General features: G+C 42.6%; 3 protein-coding genes across 4 annotated transcripts; 1 reads left to right on the top strand and 2 right to left on the bottom strand.

The window, feature by feature from the left end:
- Window positions 1–256: 256 nt before the first annotated feature.
- rad51ap1 (RAD51 associated protein 1) lies at window positions 257–6376 on the top strand. The gene is made up of 9 exons (XM_058624142.1): window positions 257–578; window positions 661–713; window positions 1592–1727; window positions 1999–2105; window positions 2185–2274; window positions 2383–2508; window positions 2591–2797; window positions 2871–3008; window positions 5954–6376. Exons 1-9 carry the CDS (start codon window positions 511–513, stop codon window positions 6079–6081), a joined length of 1053 nt encoding a protein of 350 aa, XP_058480125.1. The 5' UTR covers window positions 257–510; the 3' UTR covers window positions 6082–6376.
- Window positions 6377–6400: 24 nt separating this feature from the next.
- ada2b (adenosine deaminase 2b) lies at window positions 6401–11099 on the bottom strand. 2 transcript variants are annotated; one of them, XM_058624141.1, is made up of 10 exons: window positions 11035–11099; window positions 10512–10837; window positions 9715–9934; window positions 9322–9532; window positions 9111–9238; window positions 7753–7843; window positions 7569–7677; window positions 7262–7419; window positions 6983–7185; window positions 6401–6555 (listed from the first exon to the last, which is right to left on the bottom strand). In XM_058624141.1, the coding sequence occupies exons 2-10, from the start codon at window positions 10810–10812 to the stop codon at window positions 6468–6470; spliced, it is 1509 nt and encodes a 502-aa protein (XP_058480124.1). In that variant the 5' UTR covers window positions 10813–10837; window positions 11035–11099; the 3' UTR covers window positions 6401–6467. The 2 variants fall into 2 exon arrangements, with proteins under 2 accessions (XP_058480124.1, XP_058480122.1); XM_058624139.1 differs by having other exon boundaries at window positions 10512–10842; window positions 11035–11093.
- A 625-nt stretch (window positions 11100–11724) lies between these two features.
- On the bottom strand, window positions 11725–18499 carry atp6v1e1b (ATPase H+ transporting V1 subunit E1b). The gene is made up of 10 exons (XM_058625240.1): window positions 18391–18499; window positions 18207–18268; window positions 16759–16824; window positions 16504–16613; window positions 16334–16400; window positions 15248–15337; window positions 14270–14338; window positions 12739–12833; window positions 12568–12655; window positions 11725–12209 (listed from the first exon to the last, which is right to left on the bottom strand). The coding sequence occupies exons 2-10, from the start codon at window positions 18237–18239 to the stop codon at window positions 12147–12149; spliced, it is 681 nt and encodes a 226-aa protein (XP_058481223.1). The 5' UTR covers window positions 18240–18268; window positions 18391–18499; the 3' UTR covers window positions 11725–12146.
- Between the last annotated feature and the right edge of the window lie 3101 nt (window positions 18500–21600).

The following is a 21600-nucleotide window of genomic DNA, read 5'->3' as shown; positions in this document are numbered from 1 at the left end:
TATAGATTTTTCCACTTCCCATCATGCCATATATATATATAGAGAGAGAGAGAGAGAGAGAGAGAGAGAGATAATTTGTATGTATTTTTATTTAAGTAATTAAGTATTTAAGTAATAGTTCAGTTGGATCAACATTTCGATCCACACTCCACACCAGATGGTGGCGGTAATGCACCGAGTCGTTGTTTGCCAACCGACATGAAACCTCAAAGAAGAAGAAGCAGCTTCCGGTGTCGGCGTCACGTTGGTGATGCCACGTCACTTCCTGTTAGGTTCGGGCGGGCTGGTTGAAGTCGCAGGAAGTGCCTCCGTTGACTGTTGCGTGACTAAAAGAACGCAGATTATCGAGTTTAGCGCGTTTTTTTTCGTTATAATCTGTGTTTACTCCACGCGCTGATGCCGCGGACGAATGTTTGCATTTAAAAGCTAGCGTCAACTGAAGCTACATTAGCTACAGCAGCTACCAGCAGCTAACAGCAGCAGTGTTTGTTGTTGTACTGATGAACGCTAATGTTGTCATTTGCTGGATTGAAGGAAACACCTTATGTATCGTTAGACAGTATGGACCGACCATCGAGGTGTGTGGACTTGAAAGTGTTTATAAACCGTTGTTAATGGATGTTTGACGCTAACACGGTGTTTGTAATTGTCGTTAAACAGGAAAACTAAAGCTGTAAATTACCGAGAATCGACCAAAGACTTTGACGACGATGGTGAGTGAAGATGTTTGTTGTTAAAAACATAATAATAATGTGTGGAATTACAATACACACACATACAGATAATAAAACACATCACAGCTTTGAATAAGACAATATTGTCTCGAACTGTGCAGTAAAAATGTCAATGTGATTTGCTGTATGTTAGTAGTCGTAGATGTCCTGAACACAACATGTCAAACATGTCCAACGCTATAACGTCACTATTAAAGCACATGTATGTAGAACTTTAGATGTTTAGGACACAACGTCGTCAGTCTTGGTCAGACCAACATGTCAAACATGTCCAACGCTATAACGTCACTATTAAAGCACATGTATGTAGAACTTTAGATGTTTAGGACACAACGTCGTCAGTCTTGGTCAGAACAACATGTCAAACATGTCCAACGCTATAACATCACTATTAAAGCACATGTATGTAGAACTTTAGATGTTTGGGACACAACGTCGTCAGTCCTGGTCAGAACAACATGTCAAACATGTCAAACGCTATAACGTCACTATTAAAGCACATGTATGTAGAACTTTAGATGTTTAGGACACACCGTCGTCAGTCCTGGTCAGAACAACATGTCAAACATGTCCAACGCTATAACGTCACTATTAAAGCACATGTATGTAGAACTTTAGATGTTTAGGACACAACCTGGTCAGTCCTGGTCAGAAGTTACGCAAAGTTGAGTTTTTATTCCGTCTCAAAGTTGAGCAGCTTCTTAACATTCAGCTGCTTCTGTAAAAGGTTCCAAGTTTAAAGCCTTTTCCCACTTTGGTGCACACCTTTGGGACAGTGGATAGAAATAAGCCCTGAAAGTCTTGTCTTAGTCTTAACGAACGCACAATGTCCTCATGCTCCCTGTGTTTTTTGACAGATGATGATGATTTTGCCTTTGTGAAGGCCCCGCCCAGCAAGAAGGCCAGGGAGGAGCCCAAGAAACCGTCGAGCAGCTCGAGCAGCTCGTCCAGCCAAGACACCGGCGCTCAGTCAACGCTGTGCCAGAAAAGCAGGTGGTGTCACACACACAAGGTGGAATGCTGTATTACTCCATAACGGTGTCTATTGTGATGTCGTCGTCTTCTTCCATGTCAAACAGAGGTTTAGAAGATATCGATGTCATGTTTAAACTCGATTTTGTAACTTTTGTCAGTGTTTGTTAATTGTATTTTCTTTTTTAAATGATCAATTGGTTGTTTGGTCCAAACACGTTTAAGTGTCAGTCAGTGTTTTCCAGGTGATTATGAGCCGTATTTCAGTATTTGTTAACTTTTCCCCCCACAGAAAACCACTGGATCAGAAGTTGTCTGAACGAGATCTGGAAGCAGCCATCACTCTCTCTTCTCTCAATTATGCAGACGAGACAAAGGACCGACTGCCTGCCGCTGAAGGTACGGCGTGTCCTTTAAACCTCCACAAGCTTTTTGTTATGTTTTCAGTTTAGATGGATTCATTTTTCTGCTTCTTTAGGAGACGTGAAGGTTCTCATTCCAGCGGATGAAAACACAGATCCTGCTTCGCGGCACCTGTCAAACTGCAGTGTGGAAGGTGCCGTTTTAGGTCTATTTCCATCGTTTTTATTGACTCCACTTTCTATACTTGGCAAATGTGTCGCTTCTGATGCTTTGAGCGCTTTTAATAATGGTAGAAAATGCGTGTTTTCTTCAGGCTTGGATGAAATCTCAGCAGAAACGGGTTCACCCGCTTCATCCAGACAGAGAAAATCTTGTGCTGTGCAGCAGAAACCAGTGCCGAAGGAAGAGGACGAGGACTATCGACCCAAACTGACACCAGGTTATCTCCTCTTTGTCCTCTTGAAATAGGTGTTTTGTCGTCGATGTCTTATTTAGTTAAAATGACAATAACATTATTGTAGATTCAGAAAGTGACGAAGATTTCTGCGAAGCAGAGGAGAGCGAAGACGACGAATTCACTTCCAAGAAAGTCAGCAAAACGAAAAAGAAGGAGAACGTCACCGAGAAAGAGAAAACCAAATCTACTCCAGTGTCTAAAAGAGAAAAGCAGCCGCCCAAGGCAGCAAAGTCTAAATCTGCAGCCGCAGCCGCCGCATCAGCAGCAGCAGGTCAGTTGTTGTGATTGTCTAATAGTTTCTTACTTACTTATCAAATTCTCACTATGAACTTTATTCTTTACAGCTTCCACACCAGTGAGAAGTCCTCCAGCAGCCAAAAGTGCATCCAGGAGACCTGTGCAGTCCTCCACTGTGTCTACAGCCAAACCTGCAGCATCTGTCAGCCCAGCAGGGGGCAGAATACCCAAGTGGAACCCTCCAGGTGCAGTGACCGGGGTTTTTTCTTTATTATCAGGGGGGAAACACACAGGCCCTTTCTCAATATCCTCAAGGTTCTTGCTCCGCCTGTTTTACCAAATATGTATCGGGTGGTGACCATGGATGTATTATAAGAACTGGATAGAGCTCCGCCCCCTCTGCCTTTAAGACAAATGTTTTAGGTGGCCACTCGTGGTACTGCAACCAAAAATACTATATACTACTACCCAAAAAGCAACTTTACCATTGATCACAAAAGTAAGAGCCGCCTGTAAGAGTGTCCACAGGAGACATGGAGACATGGACACAGGCATGTATAGATCTTTATATTCTATATTTTGAATTCATGGAGTTTCACATTTGTAAGAGTGACGTCTCGGGAAGCGTACGATGCAAAAACTTTATTAGAAACGTGAATAAATGAAGGCAACGAGGGCTTTTCTTTGACATTAGATTAGTAACAAACGTTAGGACAAAGCAGGTTTGAGTGATTTTCAAAGTTCTTAACGAGCTGCTGTGTGGATTCATACTGACGTGGTGAACACGGGGCAGATGTGGAGCTGAGACCTGCACTCACTTCACCACTGATGCCTGTTCATGAACTGACTGATAAGTTGAAGATGTTGAGTGAAAGTATGTGGAGTTGTAAAAGTACGTTACTCACGTTATTATTCCTAATAATATGATCCTGAGTCTGCAGGTTTTCTGCATCACATAGAAACTAATATTCACGGTCAATGAAATGAATCGTTAATAGATGATTTGAACCTGTAATGACGTCAGTTTACTGTCGTCACTATCGTTGGTTTGGACATTCATTTACAGATCCTTGGTTTTAAAGCGTGACATCGGTGTTCATGAAATCCATTTGTGCCTTTGGCTCTTCATGGACGGCTCGTTCACATAGTCGAGAGGCATTATGGGAGTTCCACTACTGCCACTCGAGCTGGAACTAAACCAGGAAGTCAGAAACAGAGGCAAAGGGCCGGCGCTCTATTCAGTTCTTATATACATCCATGGTGCTGACCTGCTGACGTGTATTTGGGAAAGACATGTATCCCAGAATGCATGTTGGTGGAAAATAGCAGCAGGTAATAGAACTCTAAAGGTGAAGTAAATATTTTTCTGTGAACGTAGTTTTAAGATCATTGGAGGTGAGAAATTAGTCATTTAGAATTCAACCATGTGGTTTGTGTTTGAAGATCTGACAGATTTGTAGTTTGGCAGCGACGTTGTCTGTGCAGCTCGGTGAATTTACGTCATCCTCAGCCCCACTCTCCTCAGGGGTCCCTCAAGGCTCCATCCTTGGGCCGATACTTTTCCTGCTTTATATATTCTCACTAGGATCAATTTCCAAAAATAATTGTTATGCTGACAATGTTCAGATCTACCTGCCATTAACATCGAAATTCACAGATTTTATTCAGACATATGTTAAACCAATCCAAGACTGATGTGGTCCATCAGATGTTCCTGCTGGCTTTCTAGGCCCCCCCCCTTACACCAATCATCCGGTGTTCAGTAGAAAAAGCTTGGTGTGATATTTGATCGCCAGGTTAGTTATGTTGTGAAAAACTGCTTTTATTGAAAGTAAAGGGTCACAGAGACTATGAGACTGTAATCCAAGCTTTTCTTCACTCACTGTGTGCTGGTCTAGACCACTCTTTTCTCCCTGGCTTTGAACCAAGTGTGAGTGGAAGTGCGGCAGACTTTTCACTTCCTTATATGGCACTGTGTCTACTGTAGCTGCGGGTCATTTTCTATCATGGGTCTTGCTTTTCGTCAGTACAGTACTTTGGTCAACCCCGGTTGTTTTAAATGTGTTCTCGAAAGCAAGTTTGAGTGGAGAGGTGATAAGCTCCGCCTCTGCGGACGCCGGTGCTCAGTGTCCAGCAGAGGGCAGCGTTCCCTCAACTCGTCCTCCCTCGACATCTCTGTCATTAGATGTTGTTTAGACCTGACAGTTAACGTTCGATTTATTTTAACCTTGAATTGTAGATGTGTGTTAAAGTTGCACGGTCATTGTATCTGTGTGTACACACACACACACACACACACTGCTGTAATGTAGTTATAACAAGTATTTCATGTGTTCATTTATCCAACCTGTAGGTGGCAGTAATGAGGCCCCAACACTTGGTGACATTCAAACAGTAGTAGTCTGTACTCGCGAGTGTGTACTCCAGTCGTACTTGACAAGTACTTGAGTATTGAGAGAGGGCCGCACTTTGGACGGAGCGCCACCTGTCTCTCCCTACGACAGGTGCAGGTGGGCAGTCTCAGAGCCAGAGCTCCGCCTCCACTTCAGAGGCAGCCATCTTGTGTCTCCATGTGTCCATATTAGCCAAACGCACAAAACAAGGTGGTTGTCTCACAATACATTACATGACACACAGCAGTGCAAACGTGAGGCGACAAAAGCCTGGACCAGAACCTGTGCTGCCTTGTGGGCTAGAAGAGGTCGTGTCCTCCTGGTGGTGTAGTAAAGACGTGGTCCAGTGTCACAGCTAGGTTCCATGTGGCGTGAGAGGGAGCTAGCGCAGGGTTGTGGAGGGAGAAGGTCTGTGGTAGAAGAGAAGGAAAGAGGGTTAGAAGAACAGCAGAGTAGCAGTGCGAATGGAAGAGAGGCCCTCGTGGCTCGGCCAGCCCTGCCAGACTCCTGCATGACTCCTCTGTCTTTGTCCTGTCTTCGTCCGCCGCTTCGGCTGCCGCCTCTTGACCTACCCTTCTTCTTATACTCACCTCGTTAGGGCTGCTTGCTTGCACCTGGGTTGGCCACACCCCCCACAGCCAATGGGACGACGTTACCACATCTGTTAGGGCTCAATAGCTAATTAGGGTAACAATAGCCCCAACAACCTTTCACCCCTAGCTACACACAATAGTAAAACACTGTGTTTGTGTGCTGCTACAGTCTCACCTCATACGTGTCCCTTTTTTTACTTCTAGGTCAACTTGGCAAAAGTCCCACGTCGTCCCTGAACGCAGCACTGAAGTCTCCGGGTCAGGGTCTGAGACTCGGACTGTCGCGATTCGTCCGAGTCAAACCGCTCCACCCCAGCGTCGCCGGTCACTAACTTTTGACATTTCAACTTTAACACTACTTTTATAAAGTCGCTTGTAAATATCTTCTTGGTTTGTACATAAATACACAATAGTCTATTCTTTACCTTTACTTTGTTACTCTGTGTGTGTGTGTGTGTGTGTGTGAGAGAGTCGCTATGTCTATCGGCCGCGTCATCACCATTTTTTATAACTCATATTAGGGAAAGACGTCCTTCCATTCAATGCCTCATTTTCTCAATTTCCAATTGTGTGTAAACAAACAAACGTTGTATTTTGTGTATGAACAATAAAATTTGACCAATATTTCATGTCGTAACTGCCCATTTTTACTTGACGTGGAATTACTAATACATCAGTGACGACTGAGAGAAACCAAGGAAACATTGTTGGACAGCGATCATGAATTCTCTGCGATAAAAACGTCCCATTTCCTCTGCCATGCAGTACTGCCCGTGTCCTTCAGGTGTGCTGGCAGTGAGCTGTACCTGCAACACCAACACGGGTTTCAGGAGACATGAATCCCACACTCAGCAACTACACACGACACACACAACACACTCAGCTGACACTACCTCTCAATACACTGACACTACATTACATGTCATTTAACACACACTTTCATCCACAGACACTAACAATAAGTGCATTTAAACATTTGGGGACAAAAAACAGCTGGAAGTAAGTAAGTGATACTAAACTACACCATGACAGTTTTGGACAACATGCTATACTATACTATACTATACTATACTATACTGTACTGTACTGTACTATACTACACTGTGAGTTACCCTGACCCTAGTGTGTCATGAAAAGAAGTCGACCTTCAGTGTGCGACATTAGTCAGTGTCACACAAATGTAGCTTGAAGCTGATGCTGCAGTAAAACGTGGTGTAACTCGTGGATTCTGACCTGATGGAATTGAGGGCCAGTTCTTTCAGAGTGGCCAGGTTTGCCTTCAGTCCTCCGATGCCCACAAACGCTTGGTAAAAGTCGTACGACAGACCCGTGGTGCCAAACAGAGACGGGTCGTCGGAGCTGATGACCATGGGATGACCCTCAGACATCAGCACAGCGGCGGGATGGTTCCTCAGGTCTGACACCAGCTTCAGCACCTGGACGACACCACTCACTTCAGTGGACACTCTATTCCACTGTGTGAACATCTGAAGACACCGTTGTCTGTCTCACCTGGTTTGAGATGGGACACAGCTCCACAGCCACGTCGTGTTTCCTCGACAACTCTTTGGCAAGTGGATGATGTGCCAGAGCGAAGCCGTGACCGATACGTGTGGTGTTGAACAAGAGGGCGTCGAGAAGGTTCTGATCGACATCTGTGCCTTCATCATCTACAACACACACACACACACACACACACAAGTATACTTCAATAAAGTGCTTCTTCCTCTTCACCACACAAGATGCTCGTTGACCTCAAAGTCATTAGAGTTTGACACGCCTGCCCGCGCTCTGCAGCTTCATTTATTATTATCATAACCTGTTTCTCCTGCGTGAAAGAAGTATGGCAGTGTGACTCCCATGTCCACGGGCAGAGACAGAGCCTCTCTGAAGGACCACAGTGTCCTCCCAGCGTCCTCCCTGCCAACCTGACAAACACAACTCTGATTTAAGACAAATCCACTGGGTGTGAGACACTGAGCCGAGGACACGTCACTTCTTACCAAATCAAATCCTGCCACGACATCTGGAAAGTCCTTCTGCAGCTCAATGGTCTCTCTGATGGCGTCTTTGACCTCGGAGACACTCAGCGCTCTGAAAGAACACGAGCATTTAAACAGAAAGTATTTCTACAGAAAAGCATTTATTAGATTTAAGATGAAAGAATGACTCAGTGAGTCATGTCCTCAGCTGACTGACTCTAACTTCATCAACTGTTCCATGAAATACATCATTTCATTAGAAAAACATTTTTCCATCCAAAAACTGGGACATTGACAGATTAAAAGTTTGACATCAGGAAACGTTTCCTTTAACTCTTTTAAACCTCGAAACGTTCTGCACGTTCACTTAGTTTCTGTTTGTTTCCTTTGAAATGAAGGAACTCAACAAAACAACTCACTGGAGTTGGACATAAACACCACGACAGGAAACTTCTTCACAGTCACATTTGTTTGATACTATGTTTCTCGCTACAGTGTGTTCAATATGGTATATACATACTTATATACTGTATGTGTGTATATATACATACATATACACACATACAGTTCTGTGCATAAGTTTCAGGCACCACCAGCTCTGTGGTTTTTTTCTGTTCAAATCTGTGATCATGTCAATTTGGTGATTAAAGTGACTTAAAGCTGCTCTTATATATTAGCGAGCTGTCAATGAATTCAACTCATGCAACATGTGTATGTCACGCTCAAACATCTGTATGTCACGCTCAAACATGTGTACGTCACACTCAAACATGTGTACGTCACGCTCAAACATGTGTACGTCACGCTCAAACATGTGTTTGTAACGCTCAAACATCTGTATGTCACACTCAAACATGCGTATGTCACGCTCAAACATCTGTATGTCACGCTCAAACATCTGTATGTCACGCTCAAACATCTGTATGTCACGCTCAAACATGTGTATGTCACGCTCAAACATCTGTATGTCACGCTCAAACATCTGTATGTCACGCTCAAACATGTGTATGTCACGCTCAAACATCTGTATGTCACGCTCAAACATGTGTATGTGGCGCTCAAACCTGATGTAATCGACGCTTTTGATTTCTCTTTAAATGAAACAGTAGCACAAACACAGGATTTACCAGTAACATTAATGAAGGTTCCACTCCAGTATTAACAGAGCTGTGTTATTGTTCAGGTGGAACTGTACATCACGCTTAATACTCCACAAAAGGGATATGTATACAGTACATATATACAGACATACACAGATACATACATACATACATACATATACTTATACACATATACATACATATACACACACACATACATACATATATATACTTATATACACATACATACATATACATACATATTACATATTCTTGTACCTGTGGACAGAAATGATGACTCGGGCTCCAAGAAAGTCTGGATGATCGTCTTTGAACTTCTCCACAACGTCTTGAAACATCCTCAGAGTCCAGATCTTGTCGTGGACGGTTCCGTCGAGCTCGTACGTCTGCAACCCACAAATGTTTACATTACAGCTATGAACGTGTACTGAGGGTGGCGCTGTTGGGCTGTCAGCGTGTGAACACACACCTTAGACAGTCCACTCCGCAGCTCCAGGTACATGATGTTGTCCTGGTGAAGCTCCTCCAGGCCTTTGTAGTAGTAGTCCCTCAGCACAGGAGCGTGACGGACCAGCCCTGCAGCTGCCATGAACGCGTTCTCAAACTTCTGCCACACGGCGTCCTGGTCCGGATATTCGGAGTCTGGGTCGTCGGTGAAGAGAGTGAGGTGCTGCATTAATCTGAAATACACAAACACAACTGTGTTAACGCTCACATTACACTCACAACTGTCTCTCCCCCTTTCACCCCAACCCGTCCAGGCAGATGCTGCACATCTTTGAGTTTGATGTTGTGTGTGTGTGTGTGTGTGTGTGTGTGTGTGCAGACCTGAGACCATGTTGGTGTAACTGACGTGTCAAACCTGTTATCAAAGGCGCTCGGGTCCTTCGTCGTGGCCCTCAGCTTCTCCAGCAGCTGCCAGTGGAAACAGTCCCATCGCGGGAAAGGCGGGCGCTCGGAGAACAGGAAGCGGACCGAGTTGTCCCACGTGAAGCAGACGTGGCAGTGAGGCCTGTAGGTGGCGTTCTTCACCAGCCACTCCACGCTCACCAGAGCCGAGCTGTGGATGTGCAGTGCGGCGCCTGTCAGTGACACAGCGGCAGCAGCAGCAGCAACAACAGCAGCAGCAGCAGCAGCAGCAACAGCGGCAGCAGCAGCAGCAGCAGCTCAGACTCAAGGCTGGAAACTTCTCAACAAAGTTCTATTGTGCAAATAAACAGTGACTTTGGTTGGTCTGTGTGGCAGTTTGAAGGCGGAGCCTGCGTCCTCACACTGCTGCATTGTGTTTTCTGTCCTGACTGGATTTCTTTTATTTGAGCAGCTCATTTCAAACACTCTGGTGTACGCGACACGTGTCTTATTAACTAGAAACTTCTGCAGTGACATTTTGCTGATAATGATAATAATGATAATGGAGGAACATTTAATCTGTTACTTCATGTCACCACTAACAATAACTTAGACACACCCCCAGGACGTCCATATAAGGACTAATTAAATATTCACTGATGAAATGAGAAGCTGCTCATTGAAACAGTCGATGGTTGATTTAGTGATGGATGATCAGTCGTGTTACTGTTGTTTGAACATGAAGTAAAGTCTGGACCGGGACCGGGACCAGGACCTGGACCTGGTCCCGGTCCAGACTCACGTGCTCACCTTTCGGCATCTGCTGCAGCAGCTTGAACACTGAACTCTCGTGAATGAGCGGCTTGGCTTTAAAGAAGTGAATGGACGGAGGGAATCGTGCCGCCGACATCTCGCGCTGCTTCAGCCGCTGCAGACGAGCGTCCAGCCGCCGCTCGGCCGCCGTCAGGGTCACGTGACCTCCGGTCTGTCTGGACGTCTCCTGACGCATCAGCTGCTCCCTCTGCTTCGGCTCCGGCATCCCATCGTTCACACTCACACACACGAGGACGAGCAGGGACACACAGGTGACCACAGCCTGACGGAGAGACATGGTCCTCACAGGCCACAGGAGGGCGCTGTTCTACAACATGACCCCACACACACACACACACACAGAGAGAGAGAGTTTCTGTGAATAAAGACAAACCTGTGACACGTGAACTCAGACATTTGAGGACAAACGACGAGACTCAGCTCTGACGTCACAGCTCTGACGAGAGTCAGGAGGAAAAATGAAAAGAAAGTTATTGAAATAAAAGATAAAAGTACTCACGCGTGAGCAGCTCCTGCTCTCAGAGTCTGAGTCTGAGTCTGCAGAACTCTGGCTGCTGCTGCTGCTGCTGCTGCTGCTGCTGGATAATTGGGAGCATTTTAGTCTGACAAACGCCATGTGATAAACTAATGAAGTATGAATGGCCAGTGTCTGAGAACAACTGTTAAACAAGAGGAGGAGGAGGAGGAGGAGGAGGAGGAGGAGCACACGCTGACTCTTGTGCTACTCATGATTTACATTTTATTACGTTTACATTTACACAACAATACATTATTTTCAGTTTGAGACACAATCAGAAAAACAAAAACAACAAAATTTAATTTAATGTGGAACCTCAGATACAGAACAGAACGGGACAGAACAGGACGGGACGGGACGGTGCAGCCTCTCTAACCCATGACACAACAATAACACACACACACACACACACACTTGTTGTAACGTTAATAAACTCACTCTTAAAAGGTCAACACAATGCTCCGTGAGAGAGGTTCATGAAACTCAGACGCTGTGTAACCCTGACCCGTCACACACCCTGACCCACTTACACACCCTGACCCGTCACACCCCCCGACCCGTCACAGACCTCGACCCGTCACAGACCCTGACCGTCACAGACCCTGACCGTCACAGACCCTGACCCGTCACACACCCTGACCCGTCACAGACCCCGACCCGTCACAGACCCTGACCCGTCACACGCCTCGTCCCACTTACACGTCAACACAGGAGATTTCCTGACCTTGTTCATCTGCCACCTGCGCCTTATCAGCTCCCATGGAGGCGTGACCAACCCATCAAACCCAACAGGAAGCTCACATCAGCTGACAGAGGGAGGCGGAGCATACTCGAACATTAACAAGGTCAGGAAAACTTCCTTCTGTCTCACAGAGGAGAAGCTGTTCAACTGACCAGTGTGAACCCAGACTCAGCACAGGCCCCAGGTCACAGGTCACAGGTCACAGGTCACAGCAAATACAACACGCACACACACACACACACACACACGAGAGGAATGACGTCTTTTTTCTTCTTCATACAATAACAAAAAATAAAAAGGGGATTTTTTCTTCTTTTTCTTCTTCTTCTTCTTCTTCTTCTTCAGCAGCGACTCAGTCCAGGAACTTGCGGTTTGGATTAGCACCAAACAGAGCCACGCGGATTTCAGGCATCATCTGTCAAACACAGAAACATCCATGATGTAAGTGAACACATGAACACATGAACACATGAACACATGAAACCAGCTCCTCAAAATCTACAGGAGGAGACGTGAAAGGCTGGAGGCGACGAGTGGACGTTTAGATTCTCAACAACTGATCGATTTCTTTGTCTTTCTGCTTCTTTAATGTGAAAATATTAACAAAAACAAGAGCAATAACTATGGACCGATGATGATGATGATTAAACTACATGACCTCCAGTTAAACACATCACATGTTTTAATATTAGGTTCAACGACGATACAAATCCTTTACAAACATCACAACCTTTAAACATGTAATGTGTGTGTGTGTGTGTGTGTGTGTGTACCTGCTGAGCCATGAGGTCCAGTCTGCTGTCCAGAGTGTTTGCCACCTTGATTTTCCCGTTGCCGTTATAGATCTCGACTCCGCCAGAGCTGTGACGAGGAAAACACGTTAAACACAGAGCTTCATGAGGAGGAGGAGGAGGGTTCACGTGTTCACGTGTTCACACGCTCACATGTCTGCAGGCAGGAAGTTGTCCTGGTCCACGCGGACCTCCAGGCTGTTCTTCACAGACGCTTTGTAAATGGGAAGATTCCTCTGGATCGAGGCCTGAAATCAAACGTTCACGTTACAAGTTCAGGATTTATCCACAACACAGACAACACAGACAACACAGAGGTCAAAGGTCAGACAGTCTCTCTATTGAACGTGGGTGGAGCTTCTGTTAACGTCGTTTTCTGCACCGTAACCTGCTGTAAACTCTTCACTCTTCTTCAGGTCAAAGATTCACTCATTCATTTGAGCAGCGACACTTTAGTTGCTTTAAATCTACGAGTATTGACCCGTCCTTACTCTCATGTGCGACACAAACATTCATCACAACTACTCACACGTTCACCTCGTAAATAAGAAAATAAATAAGAAATAACCGGGGGGGGGGGGGGGTATTCCATCAACGTAGCTAAGAATGCCAGACTTAGGTGTAAGCTTGAAGCTTGACTAAGCTCCACCTCCCAATCTAGCTCCAAGTCGTTCCATCAAGTGAAATCAGCTGGCTCCACCTGACGCTTAGTCAAGCCTCACCTGTTAAGCCTAAACTTGTGCACGCCCACAGGGAAAATAAAAAGCCCATTCTAGTCGAGCACAGAAACTGTGAAAAATGCCGAAAAAGCAAGAGGAAAAGAACGCGCAGAGATGTTCTCGCAGCGGGGCGAGAACATCATATACTTCATGGAGGTATATGAGGATTACAGCCACATAATCCCAAAGAAGGGCAATACCGCGGCAATCAATAAAGCCAGGGATGTGGCGTGGCAGAATATTATTATATTATTATATTATGTAAAGCACTTTGAATCACCTTGTGCTAAAATGTGCTATATGAAGTAGCCTTGCCTACATTTTTGATAATAATAGGCTACATTTAATCAAAGTATTTTACATGACTCATCACATTTATCATACAATTGATGTTAGATTATTACATGAAGAAATGCAACGTTGGTTATCATTCTATAGGAAATAATCATATGACAGATCTATTGATTATTTATCTAGAATCATTTTAGCAAATCAAGCAATCTAATGGGTTAGGGTTAGGGTTAGGTTTCTGTCTGTTGGACATTCTTTGATCATAGATGGTGCTAAGCTTCACTTTTAGCCTGCTACAGACCAGGTTTGCCCGGCAGCATAAGTTACCATGGTTACATGGCTGGCATTCACATTAGCCACCTTGGTGGAACAGGGTTGAGGCTCAGATTGATGGAACGGAAACCTGAGCCACAGTTATGGCTTAGCCATGGTTGAGGCTTAGCCAGAGTCATAGTTTCCATGGTTACTGAGTTGGGGCTAATCTCCGCCTCTTTGACTTGGCCATTTAAGCTTGGCTTTGCCTTTAGCCTGCTTGATGGAAAACCCTCCTGGACACTAACATCTGTGAAAAAACCTCTTTAAATGAATCTATATCAACAATAATAATAATAATAATAATAATAATAATAATAATAATAATCAGCTGTTTTCATGTGGTCACTGAATTCACTCACCTGCACCAGCTGCACGTCCTGTTTACGACAGCGAATGGTGACCTTTGACTCCAGAAGCTGATAAAATCCCTGATTAGGAAACAAGAATGAATCTTTAGTTTAACATCAACATCTTTGCCTGGTTAAATAAATAATAATCAATAAAAATAAATAACAGTAAAGACTGTTGTTCAAAGATACGTTTATCATTACTGTTTCAATGTCAATATTTAAACTGTTAATAACAAATGTTTTTGTTTGTAAAGTCGTCACTGATTGACAACTTTTGACATTTAAATGACAAAGAACTCATCAGTTAATAATCATGTGGGGGATAAAGTGGTAGAACATGGACGTATAGATGGATGTATGGTGTACTCATAATAAAACCTGTATAATATAATATAATATTAACTATGTTAACAAACCTGTATAATATAATATAATATAATATTAACTATGTTAACAAACCTGTATAATATAATATAATATTAACTATGTTAACAAACCTGTATAATATAATATAATATTAACTATGTTAACAAACCTGTATAATATAATATAATATAATATAATATTAACTATGTTAACAAACCTGTACAATATAATATGATATAATATAATATAATATTAACTATGTTAACAAACCTGTATAATATAATATAATATTAACTATGTTAACAAACCTGTATAATATAATATAATATAATATAATATAATATAATATTAACTATGTTAACAAACCTGTATAATATAATATAATATAATATAATATAATATTAACTATGTTAACAAACCTGTATAATATAATATAATATAATATAATATAATATTAACTATGTTAACAAACCTGTATAATATAATATAATATAATATAATATTAACTATGTTAACAAACCTGTACAATATAATATGATATAATATAATATTAACTATGTTAACAAACCTGTATAATATAATATAATATAATATAATATAATATTAACTATGTTAACAAACCTGAAGCATGAGTCCGTCTAAAAGAGCCGGATACCTCGCCGGATCTTTGGCCACTTTCCCGAGTCGCTGACGAGCTTCATTCAGCATTTCCTGAGGATGACCACACACAAACGTCTCATCATCATCATCATCATCATCATTATCATCATCATTATTATTATGATCATACTCATTATTATTATTATTATTGTTCACATATTTACAGTAGTGTTATAGCTGTCAAACTTTGTGATCATTGACATTTGGAGTAAAGTAACAAACTGAGTCTGTGATATTCATGATAATTGTGATATTCATGATATTTGTGATATCGATGATATTCGTGATATTTGTGATATTGATGATATTGATGATATTCGTGATATTGATGATATCGATGATATTTGTGATATCGATGATATTTGTGATATTGATGATATTCATGATATTTGTGATATTGATGATATTCATGATATTTGTGATATCGATGATATTCATGATATTTGTGATATTGATGATACTGATGATATTGATATTTGTGATATTGATGATATCAATGATATTCGTGATATTTGTGATATTGATGATATCGATGATATTTGTGATATCGATGATATTTGTGATATTGATGATATTCCAGCACATCTAATATCACAGACCTCTGTTTTTTCTCCGTTTTCAGTGAACAGAGATTTTAACAAAAAAAATCTTTTATGTTGTTTAATATAAAATAATTCATTGTGTACCTGCTTTCTTGTTAAGAGTGCACCTGCTGTCTTGTTAAGAGTGCACCTGCTGTAGTTAGAGGAACATTTTAATTCAAGTATGAATGAATATAGAATTCAAGTATGAATGAATATAGAATTCATGTCATGTCTATTTGCTTTTCTTCATCTATGATGTATTTTAATGTTTTTATGCAAACTCTCAAATTCTACTATAGGCTGAACTTTTTTTTCCAGACTTTTTTCAAGACTTTCCAGACCTGGACAAGCACCGTGCAAGGTCATGTGAAAGGGTGAGGTCACACGACACACGTTCACCTGGAGAAGCAGGAACACGGTTCCTGTCTTCTCTGGTGGTTATTGTCAACGTGAGGATTCTCACCGAGATCATGTCGTCACGAGCCTTGAGGACCTTCAGTCGAGCCTGGTTCATCAGGTTTGACATCTGACTGTGAGGAGACAGACGAGACGTCCCATCAGAGTCACAAACACACAAACACACAAACACACAAACACACAAACACACAAAGCCTCTCTGGTCCTGTGACTCACATCTTCTTCTGCTGCTCGATCTGCTTCTCTTTCTTCTCGTAATACTCCATGATCTTCAGACGCTGCGTTTGGACCAGTCGTCCTTTCTCGATGTTGAACTCTTCCTCCGCCTGCAGGGGGAGACACAGTTCACTCAGAGGAGGCACAAACCACAGCAACACAGCAACACAGAAACAGGCCTTCCATCTTTTTCATGTATTCATAAAGGCACATGAATGCCTCCACGCCAGCACCGCGTGGTTCATGTGTTCATACCTTTGCATCAATTTCCTCTGCTTTCTCATTGGCCTCCTGCTCGATGAAGGCCATCATGTGCTTGATCTGAAAACACAAACAGGAAACGTGTTAGAGAACAGACGACCATCATCTTATATATATGATCTTACACAATGGACACGCCCTTAAGAATAATCTCATTATTAGGCTTTAGATGTGATGCATGGTATCCGTGGCTTCTGTGAAGGGTTCCACCTCTGACACATGTTCAGAACATCTAACCAGAGCTTTTCAAACCGAACACAAACAACACAGCGACACTTTAGTACTACAGTACAGTACAGTACAGTACAGCCGCTGATCGAGGGAGTTTCCAGAATGAGCACATGTCGTCTGATAATCTGGATTGTGTTGAAACAAACTTCCTCAGTTCTCAGACCACTTCCCTCGTTTCTTAATGTGAAAAAATCCATCAAAATACAGAGAATCATTTTAATATGTGAGGATTCAGGGCAGCGATTTCAATAAAGGACAATGATGATGAGGAGGAGCATTGACGGCAGCTTCCTCATAAAGAAAGGAAGGTTTTTGTCGCACTGCTGTGAATGAACTCTGCTGCTGCTGCTGCTTTCTATCACTCTGCTGAGGAATGACTGTGACTGTGAGTCACTTTACATTCGTGTAAAGATCAGTTTTGTTGCTTAATGAGATCCAAACGTGTGTGTGTGTGTGTGTGTGTGTGAGTGTGTGAGTGTGACAGCAGGAGCCAAAACACACACAGAACATGTCATTCAGTTTGATTGACAGCTTCATTTTCATAGCTTTTATATCAACTTTAGGCAAAGGCCGTTTCTACAGAAGCCTGTGAGGACAAATCAGTGTGTGTGTGTGTGTGTGTGTGTGTGTGTCCTCATGGCTCACCAACTCTTACACACTGCACCTTTAAAGTTTCACGCCTTCCACAGGAACGTGAGCCTCCAGCGGCTGATGTTGGTGAATTTTAAGGATAATTCAGTTGTTTTGTTACCGCTCTGCGTCGCGTGTATTTAATATAAATAGTATTATAATAGTATAAATAGTATAAATATGAAATCAAACGTATTGAATAAACCAAGTTGCCCCTCAGTGATCAGGCCTCGAGTTATTTCTCCTCCTGACTCAGTTCCTCATCATGTGTTCATCATGTGTTCATCATGTGTTCATCATGTGACTTACTTCCAAACACGAGTCTCTACAACTGGACACATAATAACGGCTTATTTCAATAACTCATGTTTCAGTAGCTGCTGTTTGTAGCTACTTGAATGCTAACAACACACCGCGGCTTCAATGTCATTCACCTGGAAAACTCGCATTCTAATGAAAACGCCATTCATGTGGTTTTCACGTGCTTTTCACGTGCTTTTCATGTTTCCACTGTGACGGACAAGCTCGCGTCGTGTCGTGGATTAAACGGCGTCATTTTGAAGGTTAAATCGCTTGATTACCTGCTTCTGAACGTCGGCATCGCTGAGCGCCATCGCTGCGGTTGTCAAAGATCCGCCCGGGCCTGGACACACGAAAACACACAGAAACACTCAAATCAAACACACCCGGAAATAAAGGAGCTCGTAGTTTACAAATGCGGCGTCTTAATGTCGCAAAGTTCGCGTCAAATCGACGCTAATTTACCGGAGAATCACAGACGAAGAGGTTTGAATTAATCGCTGCAGTCGTGACTCGTAAAGATGTCCACGCAGGGTCAGCTGATCTGCGGGGTCACGTGATGTTTACTTCCGGGGAGCGGCCAATCAGAGGAGAGCGCGAGAGACGCATTGACCTAAAAGATTTTCATGGATTTAATGTTGGATTTTTCATCAAATTCATGTTATTTTCGCTGCTTATTTGAATTGTTTAATGTTTTTATTTCATTTCTTAAATAATATTATTGATTTATGTTTTGTTTTATGATATCTATATTCAAATCTCAATAATGTGCAGTTTTATTTCTTATAATATGACACTTGTAATATATTATTATGTTTAATGTTAATGTCATTAAACTTGTGTTTAAATACTACTTTGGGTTATTCACCATGTATATTATTATTATTATTATTATATTGTCCTCTGTATCTCTTCATACAAACATACATTTGAGTGTTTTTTGTAATATGGACAAAATTAGCCAGACGCGAGATGTAAAAAGGTCATAAAAATATTGTGTGTCAACAAAAGATTTTTACAACCATCTCTGACTCAAAGACAAAGTGCTTCACAGCTGAGGATGGTGAAAGGGTGAAAGGTAAAAATCAAAGACAAACATGAACATAAATAATAATAATGATAATAATAATAAATAACCCTCATCAGACACATCTACTAACTACATAATGATTATGTATGAAATACATTTACAAAGAAGTAAACCAAGCACATTTTCACTACAGTTTTAGTTTGAATTCAAACCACAAATAAAAGCTTATGAACCTAGTGAGTCGGTGTTGATCCTAATCTTTTATTCAGACCGTGTGTGTGTGTGTGTGCGTGTGTGTGTGTGTGTGTGTGTGTGTGCGCGCGCGTGTGTGTGTGTGTGTGTGTGCGTGTGGGTGTGAACATGCCGGCACTGAGGTGTGATGTGTTTTGCCAGCAGATGGAACTGTAGGGAGGAAAGTCAGTTTCAGAAACAGCTCCTCTTTCTGTCCGAGGTGCATTTTCCACTCTGTCCATGTCACAGAGCTCTGTGAGGACTCACTCACTCACTCACTCACACACACACACTCACTCACTCACTCACTCAACACACAGGTTAAAGTCTGATTCCACCAGACAGATAATCACAAAGTCACCACTGACACGTCTCTGCCAACTGTTGTGTCATGGATTTCAGGGGGGGGGGGGGAGAGACACAGAGAGAGCGAGAGAGACAGAGAGAGAGACACAGAGAGAGAGAGAGAGAGAGACAGAGAGAGAGAGAGAGACAGAGAGAGAGAGACAGACAGAGTGTCTGTCTGCTGCCTCTGTGTCATTCTGTGGCTCGGTGTCTGAAAGCTCTTTGATTTTTCCAGCACCTGCTTCTCGTCTCACAGCTCACTCAGCACGACACCGAGAGGACGCAGGTACGACACCAGGGTTTCTTTTAAAGACTAAGTAAATAAATGAAAGAATGAAAGAATGAATGAATGAATGAATGAATGAATGAATGAATACTGTGTTAAAAAAAAAAGTTTTAGCAAAGCTTGTGATCATGAGAAGAGTCCGTGTGGAAACCACAGTGGTTACAGTTACAGGTCACTGATGAAGGACAAACAGACAGAGGACGTGAGGACGTGAGGACGGAGCTGCTTTGTCTTTACTCTCATCTCTTTATGTCTTCTTCAAATCACTGCAGCTGAAAACCCTGATGGTTTATTTCAGCTCTGTCGTCTCTGGACGACGATCAATGGGAATCCAATTACTCAAGTAGGCCAGAGAGTGAGGGAGGATCACACAGGGACAGGCTGATTGGTCTCTGACAACACACTGGAACACAGTGTGTGTGTGTGTGTGTGAGAGGACCAAAACACACACATGTATAAACCACAGGAATCATCATCACAGGTGAAAGACTTACTTTCTAGAGTTAGTTTTGATCAAATCTTACTTAAGTACAAGTAAAAGTACTGATCTGAAAATGTACTTAAGTTAAAGTAAAAATGCAAAATTAAAAGAACTCTTTTTTGTGTCATGAGAAAAGGACGAGAACACAAATCTCTCATGAACTATTTTAAATTAAAGACAAAACTTTTTAAATTAAATATGTAAACCGTGTCAGTCGACATGGGTCAAAGGTCACACATGTCACTCACTCAGGGACCTTAACACCAATTCACATGTCCTCTTCACTCAACTGTCCTCTTCATTCACATGTCCTCTTCACTCACCTGTCCTCTACATTCACCTGTCCCCATCACTCACCTGTCCTCTTCATTCAGCTGTCCTCATCACTCAACTGTCCTCTTCATTCAGCTGTCCTCATCACTCACCTGTCCTCTTCGTTCACCTGTCCTCTTCATTCACCTGTCCTCATCACTCACCTGTCCTCTTCATTCACCTGTTCTCATTACTCACCTGTCCTGTTCATTCACCTGTCCTCATCACTCACCTGTCCTGTTCATTCACCTGTCCTCATCACTCACTTGTCCTCATCATTCACCTGTCCTCTTTTACGTCACTTCTTATAAGTTGAATTCACAACTTCAGTCTGAGTGCCAATGTAAACCCTATTTAAGCTCCAGAGACACTGTTAGAGGGATTTGTTCTTGTTAACAGACGTGATCTGAAAGCTGAGACCAGACAGACCATAATGATCAGAGCGTGATAAACATTAGTCAGTGAGGAACAAGTGTGCAGGAAATCTATTCTGGGGTGGACACGCGAGGGTGAATAACGAAGCACATGGAGGAGGAGACGAGAGTCATGCTTCACATGTGTTTATTTAGACATGGTGATATCACTGATATTAAACACTCCCTTTATTAACAGGATGTCAGGAATGACGTCAGGAATGATCCATTCAGAGATGAGGTTATTTGAGTCAAAGCAGCATTTCTGTCATTTTGAACTCATCAATTTTTGAAACATTCTCAGTAATTGTTTGTGTGTGAAAATCCCAGTAAATCAACAACATTTCACTGAAATCCCTTTTCTTCCACACTGATCCTCAGCAGTGCCATCACGTCTAAATACACTGAGCTGCTGTCCTGTGATTGGCTGATGAGCATTTAAACACGGGGGCCTAATAAAGTGGCACTGACCGATGTCATTTGTCACTTCCACGAGCCAAATTCTCACGACACGTGAAATCCCTGGAATAGCTTCCACTCCTGGGCGACACATGGAGATGCATGTAGTGACTAAACA

The sequence above is a fragment of the Solea solea genome, chromosome 3 (genome assembly GCF_958295425.1).
Source record: "Solea solea chromosome 3, fSolSol10.1, whole genome shotgun sequence".
NCBI classification, from domain to species: Eukaryota; Metazoa; Chordata; class Actinopteri; order Pleuronectiformes; family Soleidae; genus Solea; species Solea solea.
Note: the sequence above shows the minus strand (reverse complement) of the source record. Positions and strands in the feature narration are given on the sequence as shown.